We start from the raw sequence: 9,026 nt of genomic DNA, 5'->3' as shown, positions 1-9,026 counted from the left end.
AAACTCTCTCTCTCTCTCAATTTTCAAGGCTGACCCTCAGGATGGCGTCAGAGAGAGGAATGTGATGCTTCAGTGCGTAGCCACTGTTGCCTGGTTTCAAACAAGCCGTCAACCATGGTTGTAAACCGCACGGTTCGTCAGATATCGAAAAATGGAAAATACATATAAAATTTACAAATGGGCGTGGTCAGTGAGTGGTCATCAAGGTCAAGTTCATGATCAAGACTCAATCGGCCCCTGCAGTCCGGTTTATGGCATAAAACAACGCGATATGCTTTCTTTTGTCATATCCAACCATTTGCAGGCATAGTAAACCTGTTTATGACTCTGAATTTGCACTTGAACTTGACCTAGATCTTGAAAATCATTGAAGCGTGACCAAAATTTACAAATCCCCCTCAGAAAACTCTCCAGAAAACGTTTTGATGTTTGAAACGGTGAAAATTTACATAGAAAACCGTACATGTCGACTTCTGATGTTCTGGCAGATTTTCCGACAATATTTCCCACTCGGAAAATATCCGGAAGTTTTAGGTGATAACCGTATTTTATTTTATTTTTTATTTTTTGTTCATTTTTACGAAATAAAATTTTTGAGTAAGGTACTTTATACATCGGAAAAGTCTCAACTTTTCAAAAAACGTAGTACCCGATGTTAAGGGCGTGTCAACATGGAGAAATCGGTGTCGGAGACATGCCATATCAAATATGATACGCCCACCTCGTAAGGGTTAACAGCGTTGCCTATTTTAATCTTGATATAGAAGTCATGCGGACAAATTTTGAAAAGTGGCCCGCAACCCGTTTTGAGTTGGTGACAAGTGATCTGAAATAAAGGTGTCACAAGTGAAGATATTGAGAATATACCCACTATTCTTAGAATCATACCCGATTGGAGTTCAGCCTAATCATCAAATCTGTTTTGTCAAATCCACGCTCATCGCGTGTCACACAGTCACATACCACTGCCAGCCTGAGAAATTATGTCCCACTGCTTTTGATTGTGTTTTTCGACTAATTTTCGGTTATAATGATTTCATCTATTTACTAATCCGTTTCATTTAGCCTACTAGCGATGAACAGATTTAATATTTCATGATCGACATCATGCTATGAGAATGAGATTCAGGTTATGAATTCAACTCCACATCTGTCTTAATTTCTAATTCTATCTCTGATAAAAATTAAAGAAATTATTTTTTTGATATTTGGCACCACATATCAAGTGTCCGCTTTGAAATTCAAAATTTTCGATTTTCCACTCCCCCAAATTCACATCACAACAAGTCCCTGAAATTAAAATAGATAACACTGGTCAACACATATTTTTAGGCAGACAAAGTAAGAGTGGTTTTGGGGGTTCTGAAGGCCACTTATTCCGAATATGACCTTAGTTTTTTCAAATTGGCTTGTGTTGTCTAGATAACCCATGGGGCTATTTTGACCAAAATCCCCCATTTATCAGCAATGACTAGACATCAAATTGGCTCAGCGGTACTATAAAGTTTATAAATCCCATCTACTTGTTCTTTTTACGCACAGAAGACTCTTTTGAATCAAAATACAGCAACAGTACTATATTTAGGAGTAACATATTTATCATAGTTAGGCCTACATACTTTCAAGGATATCATGAACATGAATACACTCTTGTCAAGTATTTACCTAGATACTCAAATAACGTGGCAATAATTCAATCAGTTTTACATCAATCACCTACAGTAAGTTTGAAATAATCAGTTGGAATATAATATTATTAGTTTATTTTAAAGCTAAATTGTTTCATTGTACGATTTTCGCCTGTAAGCTATTTGGAGCAGTTTCTCGAAAGGTTCCGGCATGGTCTGCCATAACATGTTCTATTGTTCATCTCATCTGCCCTGATATCTTTCTTTTGTTGTTTTGATTTCTTGGTAGAACGTCTCCCCTTGCTAATCAACATGATGATCAGGAAATATATTAAGATGACTGAACAGGAAGTGAACTTTTATGCTGATGTTTGTTTTAAAGATTTCGAAATGCAGCTATGAATTTTCGGACAACTGTTTGTAGTTGGGTGCTTTGTGATCACCCAAAAGGTTTTATTTACTATATCTTAGGAGAAATTACATTTAGTAAACTCCTTCCAAATGTGAAATTGCAATCTTTCATTCCAATTCGAATATACCAGATACCATACTTAAGTTTCTTGTTTGTTCGGGTTAGTAGGTATACACATTTGTTGACTCAGCGGAAAAATTATCCATTTACCAGCCAAGAGAAATGAGACGCGTTAGAGCAGGGGTGGGCAAACTTTTCAGCTCGCGGGCCGCATTCAACATCTGAATGCATTCGCGGGCCGCACTATATAAACTTGGGATTATAAACCAAAACGCAATATTGGTATTTGATTATGTAGTGAGGACATGGAGATAATACATTTGCTTATAACAAACCGAACAATGTTTTGATGATATCGTACACGCGTCAGAAACAGTGGCGAGATTTCATAGGCTGGTCGACCTCAATAACCAATTTGTCAAAACTATAGAGATGAAAGTCGGTTGTCCCGATTCTTAGAACAGGACTGAAATTTAAATATGGGAGCAGCGATCTGTTCATAGATTTACTAATTCCAGTTTTGGTTCAGTTCCAGGACACACAATGCTGACAGCATCATAACCATGTTAGCTTCAAATACGCTTCTACTGTGTGTAGATAAAATATAAATACCCAATTCTACGCATTCAGAGAACGAATCTACCTAAAACACACGAGAATCGTTTTGTATAAGCACATCACTGAAATAATTAAAACTGGAGTGGCCAATCTAAAATCACACTCTTGATCCGAATTATGTCTATCGCGTTTAGGATTTCTGTGATGTTTAGCAGTTGAAACATTTTAATCTGCGTGGGTCTTGAAATCGGGCTGTCGCGCCAGAAATTAAACATAAAAAATATTATAGGAAGTAATTACCTTAGAACAGTGGACACGCCCCCCCCCCCCCCCCTTATATGACGGTGAAAGATTTCGCGCCCCCTTACCGTAATATCACAAAACGCAACCAGGACGCTAGCAAACCTAATGGATAGTTTGATGGCGTGAGAAGGTGACGACTGTGGATGAGAGATTTCTAAATATGTAATTCAGACTATTAAGAGATCAATAACAACGAATTGAATGTAAATCGCGCGGAGCGCGAAAAACTTTTCAGTTGAGCTCAGCTTCGCGCCCCGTTCAGATGCTTTCACGCCCCCAGTTTGAGAACCACTGCCATACAATTATCATGATGAAATATACTAAGAAGAAGTTTACTCAAGTCCCTGCATTAATTCGATTTTTAGTGCGCATTTTATCAATATTTTTGATAAGTTTCTTCAGACTCTGGCGGGCCGCACAGAACGGTGTTACGGGCCGCATGCGGCCCGCGGGCCGTAGTTTGCCCACCCCTGCGTTAGAGTATTGCAGTTAAGCTAGCGGAAAAATTATCCATTTACCAGCCAAGAGAAATGAGACGTATTTGAGTATTGCAGTTAAGCTTTTCAAGGACAAATTTCATAGTTTTATACTACTCTTTTATCTTGGTGGAATGAATAATTGATAGACCTACAGAAGAATATGCATTTCCGTTGTGCAAAACTAGAATTTTAAGGCTTCAAAAACTGCTTTTTTGACAAACAAATATTTCGCATCATGTCATGTCAACATTGACAGAATGAATGAATAATATTATATTTAAACTGATTATTTTAAATTTTAAATAGGTGGTTGACGTAAAACTGATTGACCTAATGCTATGTTATTTGAGAATCTGGGTAAATAGGCTAGGCCTACTGATGTACATGACTGGAGATTATTTATGTACATGATATCCAGGAAAGTCGATAACTATGATGGTTTATTTTGATTTAAAAGAGTCTTTTGAGTGTAAAAATAGCAACTAGATTGAATTTGTAAACTTTATTGTACGACTGAGACGACTATGTATCTAACCATTACAGCGATTTTGGTCAAAAAAGCCCCATGGGTTATCTCTAAACCAATTTCAAAAAACTAAGGTCACATTCGGAATCAGTGCCCTTCAGAACCCTCAAAACCACTCTTACTTTGTCTGCCTAAAAATATGCGAACAGCTTCTTAGAGGTACAGAACTTCAATATACAATTGGATAGCATATTCATATTGAAATGAACCCGAATATTTTTGGCTGACACTGGTCAGGGGTAATCGCCAGCAACTAGTAGAGAATTGGAAAGAACATCGTATATCAACAATCGCAGCACAGAATAATGTGCTAAATAGCTAAAAATATGTGTTGACCAGTGTAATTGGTGGCACCGGCGCTCACCACTACGATATCTCCCCGTGTCGTTCATTCCTATCTGATACCGAATGCCCGGCATGCATGATTTCTATACCACCCTCCACCATCATTGCCGTTTGTTTGTTACGCATTTTGGTTGGATGAAAAGAAAAAGACTACTGCATACTGACCAGCTCTCTCTCATCAACTGAAAACCAATCGCCACTATCTGCTACTGCAGGGCACTGCCAAGTCTTAAGTATTAAGGGGTGTCAAACTCAAATTGCGTCGCGGGCCATATTCAAGCCTTCAAATCGCTTGCGGGCTGGACCAGTCAACTGATTCCAAAATGTCCCCTCGTGCTCTTGCTTTTCACTTGAATACCCTAATATCATGGGTAATACACCAATCATGGAGTTTTTGAAGTGGCAAATTGCAACACCTTTATTCGCGAAGAATGGAATCCGAAAAATATGATGATTGTCTGGTCGAATATATTCAAGAACCGCTAAAACAGTGGCGTTAACGACGATGTAAGTTGGCATATTCTATGCTCCCCTTATGATATATTATTATTATTAGCCCTGCATATGCGTTGTGAGGAATACGATATCTTGAATTGGAAACGCGTAGGTTGGAATTTAGTTTACATCATCTATTTGGGCAACTAATATATTTTCCATTTATACATTGCAGATGCATTGGCGTTTTCGCTTCTGTGAATATCTACTTTTTTTCCATCACTGTAGAAAACTCTGAACTTAGTGTGCACTTGTCGATTTAACCAACTTGTTATTAGTGGTTACTGGAGTGAAACTACAGCACCATAGTCGGGTGGTTATAATGGGGCTTATGAACGTGGACGCATTTCCTGCAAAATATCTCAACCTTTGTTGCAAATGTGCTGGAAGATATAAAAATCTTTCAATCTTCTTGCAATTGCTCCGCGGGCCGGATCAAATCGCCTGGCGGGCCGAACGCGGCGCGCATGTTTGACACCCCTGGGCTAGTATGCTATTGCCTTCGATTGAGTACGTTACGTCTACTTTGCCCTCGAGTATACTAGGATATCGCAGGTATCGCGGGTATCGCAGATATCACTTTTGCTTGTACGAATGTACCATAGCAATTTACATCGTAGCTGGGATGGAGAGTTCCATCTGAATGGTATCGATGTTGTGGTTTACAGCGACACCTGGTGCTAGGTCAACACTTTCAGTATCGAATGTAAACATTGCTTAGCAACTAGCAGGTTGTAGCTGTAAATGGACGATTTTCATTTTTGGTCACGAGCGCCGCCATTATGGTCAAGGGATCAACAGGGGATAAACCCGCTCAGAGGCCAAACGCCCGACGCCAGACGCCGAGCGGCGGCCGAATGTCTACACGGCGTTTGGCGGCTGAACTGGTGACGCTAGATGGCGTTTGGCGTCCGAAATGTGAGACGCCGTATAGCTACTTGGCGTCTGAATTTGTCTAGCGTATAGGATCTTGTTTGAGGGTAGTCACGCTCACGAAGGATTGCTAAAGGGTCGAAGTTGGGAGCTTTAACGCCGACAGACAAATGATGTCTGCTATATAGCACACTATGGTAGACGTCTTTCGATGCTTATGATTATCGAGTTTCCTTGCAACAATGACAGCGATTGCTCTAGCTGAGGATTTGACACCACCTCATTAGAATCATAACAGTCCAAGAACTTGATTGTGGTCTCTGCGAAATCAACACGTTCAAAACGTCAGAAAAGCTAGATGAGCATATCGAGGCGGTACACTGGGCTCATCGTGTACCTCACGCTGTCGACAAAGAAGTGCAAGGTGTGTAAAGATCTTACCGAGTATATAGCCATGTTGCAATCCTCAGTGAAGAATCTCTACTCGATTGTGATTTATGGGTAATTGACTGAGTGTTAAAAAGCTTGATATTATAATGACTTGCGATTACTTGAAACTGGAATTCATGTTTTGAGGCAATTTTCAGCAAAATCTGAGACTTGAGAGTGAACCAATCTCTGCTTTGGTTAATCTCAAATTGAATTGTAACCGGTAGGCCTACCCAATGGATTCAGAAGTATTTGTGTTAAGTTAATTAATTTAGAGGTAGGCTACTTATACCCATCAAATATTAGTTAGAAAGACATGTCAGCGGAGTCAGCCATGTTTCTCTCTGAACCAGCTTTCATATGACATGTTACTTCCCAATTTTCGTGTAGACATAATTGCGCTAGTTCATGTTATGCATGATCGATTTGATTGGGGGAAATTTTTCCTTCAATATATTCTATCATTTTACACTATAATCCACTCTCAACTACTTGGCTATGCTGTTTTATGACCGTTACAGTAAACAGGGAACTTGAAAGCGATTAAACTTCATGTGTGGGTGACCACGAAATGGTCATTTTTTAAAAGGCGATAATTGTGGTGCATGGACCAATTTTGATTAGGTTTACTGCACTCAGGGCTATATACCAGATTTACCCAGCTCAGTTTTCATTGCAATCTGAGATCCGGGTTGAAATCCTGGTACGTTTAGCGTAATATATTTGGTGAGAGACACCGATTCCATATTGGTCTGAGACCAAGTGGATACGAGTGTGGTTGATTTGACATGGATTTACCCTTGTGTATCTAATTGTATTCACATATTCCAGGCTATATCGTACCATGCCGTTTGAAGTGTATGGAACGTATTGGTCAGGCCAGAGGCAGGAGTCACTACCACTGCCATACCTGCACTAAAGTTCTTGGTCGACGTGGTACATTTGAAAGTCATTTACAAAAAGTATGTGGCAATCCGCCACCAAACAAGGAAAGCAAGACTCGTCGTTTAAATCAACCGACAGATAGCAAAAGTAAAAAGCAATGCACCAAATGCGACAAGTCATATGCAAGGTCTCATGGCTTGACAAGACATGAACGAGGTGCCCACGGCCTTCCAGCAACCCTTCCTGCAGTTTGTATTGATCCGAAAAATGGTGTGTTTATGGTCTCCCAAGGATCATCAGGCCAAGCTGCTCCTTTGCACGTTACGAAGCATTTATTAAGAAGCCTGATTGGGTGTGAAGACAAAGACTGTATATCAATTTTTGGGACCCTCAAGGACAAAAATCCCGGGGTCCAATGTGATCATTTAGATGCTGTAGAAAATGCACGTCCATGTGCAAACATTGATTTAGATGAAAAGGTTTTGAACACCCTCGTTGAAATGAAGCTAATATCAACCGCAACTAGTGAAAAATGCAGCAATGAAAGAATGAGGAGTGTGCAATGCAATGCTCCACTCGTGGTGCATGCGAATTTTGAAGCATTCAATATTTCGAAGAAATACAAGTATTATTCTATCTTCACTGGCGAGAAGACATACTATAGTCCTAGTGAAAGAGTGCGGGTGACATTTGACGTTGACGGAGGCTCATGGTCATGTCTGTGCTCTTGGAAAACTGGAACATTCTTGCACATCACACTGGCGAAATGGTATGTGTTCCAGACTGAACCAGATCTCATATCATGTATGTCGAGGTAATCTTCATTGCATGACTTTCGAAGATTCCATATTTAGAGTCTTAATATTTGATTTACAGTACTCAACCTCCTACTGATGACATGCAATTGAATATGAAGTATTTTCTCGAGCATAAACTGATCCCGGAAAAGATACCTAATGAATATTTGAAGGAAGGAATAATTTCAGAATTGGCGCCAGAAGAAACTGTTTGTGCAAGGTGTGCTGGAGTCCTTGAAGTGAGCGGAATGCGAAAAGCTCAGATTTGTGGAGTCGGTTGTATGTGCTTGCTTATTTCTCTGACTTTTACTGTGGTTCCACTGCTTATTTCTTTGTGACTTTTATTATGGTTCCAATGCTTATTTCTCAGTCATTTTTACTGTGGTTCCACTGCTGATTTCTCAATGACGTTTCCTGTCGTTCGATTGCTCATTTCTTTTACTTTTACTGTGGTTCCACTGCTTATTTCTTAATGACTTTTACCGTGGTTTCATTGCCTTCTGCTGTGGTTTCGTTGCCTATTTCATATTGTGGTTTCATTACATACTGTATATGCAGAAATTCATTGCGAGTGTACAAATATGGGGTGGTGACAGGGTTGTAACCAAGTCACTAGGTTTCAAGAAGTCAAGTCGAGTCGTTTTCAATTCACCGGCGAGTCAAGTCTGAGCAATCCCCAACGAGTCAACCCGAGAGCAATGGGTCGAGTCCAAGTCATGGTGTTTACTGTTCCCCATCGAGTTCAGCTTCAGATCACTTCTGTGGAACTCGCGGGGGTGATATCAAAGGCCTCGGATAATTTTTATGTTTATTTTTTTCCATTCTAAACATGGTTATTGTAACAGATAAAAGGCAGGTTTGGGCCCATTTATCAGTCCTAATATACCATTATTGAATACGTCATACAATGAGTAAATCCATTTTTAAGAAAGAGACTCGAGTCATCAAAAAAATTGTGAGTCGAGTCATGACTCGATTCATTGCAACCCTGGGCGGTGATACAATAATTTGATACAGCTGAACATAGAATAGATCATTTGGGATTCTGCCACCGCTTATTATGACAAAAAATTAACAATATGCAATCTCAGATATCACATAGTTGCGAGAACTTGATAGTCGCGCCATGAAATGAGTTAGCCTCTGCTCAGTTTACCGAGGCACCAAACGCCGTATAGCTACTAGGCGTCTCAACATACCAGAGGCCAAACGCCGTGTAGCTACTCGGCGTCTGAA

The 9,026-nt window shown here is 39.9% G+C and overlaps 3 protein-coding genes across 4 annotated transcripts in view; 2 read left to right on the top strand and 1 right to left on the bottom strand.

The window, feature by feature from the left end:
• Nucleotides 1–9,026, bottom strand: part of LOC145452817 (kynurenine--oxoglutarate transaminase 3-like) — a 151,520-nt gene that overhangs the window by 13,250 nt on the left and 129,244 nt on the right. The gene's annotated exons all lie outside the window — the stretch shown is intronic.
• LOC145452822 (uncharacterized) overlaps nt 1–9,026 on the top strand; it is a 345,136-nt gene that overhangs the window by 277,008 nt on the left and 59,102 nt on the right. The window lies entirely within an intron of this gene.
• On the top strand, nt 5,962–8,351 carry LOC145452827 (uncharacterized). Its single transcript, XM_080330973.1, has 3 exons — nt 5,962–6,103; nt 6,940–7,807; nt 7,870–8,351. The coding sequence occupies exons 2-3, from the start codon at nt 6,969–6,971 to the stop codon at nt 8,126–8,128; spliced, it is 1,098 nt and encodes a 365-aa protein (XP_080187099.1). The 5' UTR covers nt 5,962–6,103; nt 6,940–6,968; the 3' UTR covers nt 8,129–8,351.

Source organism: Botryllus schlosseri, chromosome 12, assembly GCF_051294905.1.
Source record: "Botryllus schlosseri isolate E-star chromosome 12, Bs_hap1, whole genome shotgun sequence".
Classification (NCBI taxonomy): Eukaryota; Metazoa; Chordata; class Ascidiacea; order Stolidobranchia; family Styelidae; genus Botryllus; species Botryllus schlosseri.
This window is presented reverse-complemented; position numbering and strand designations above follow the sequence as displayed.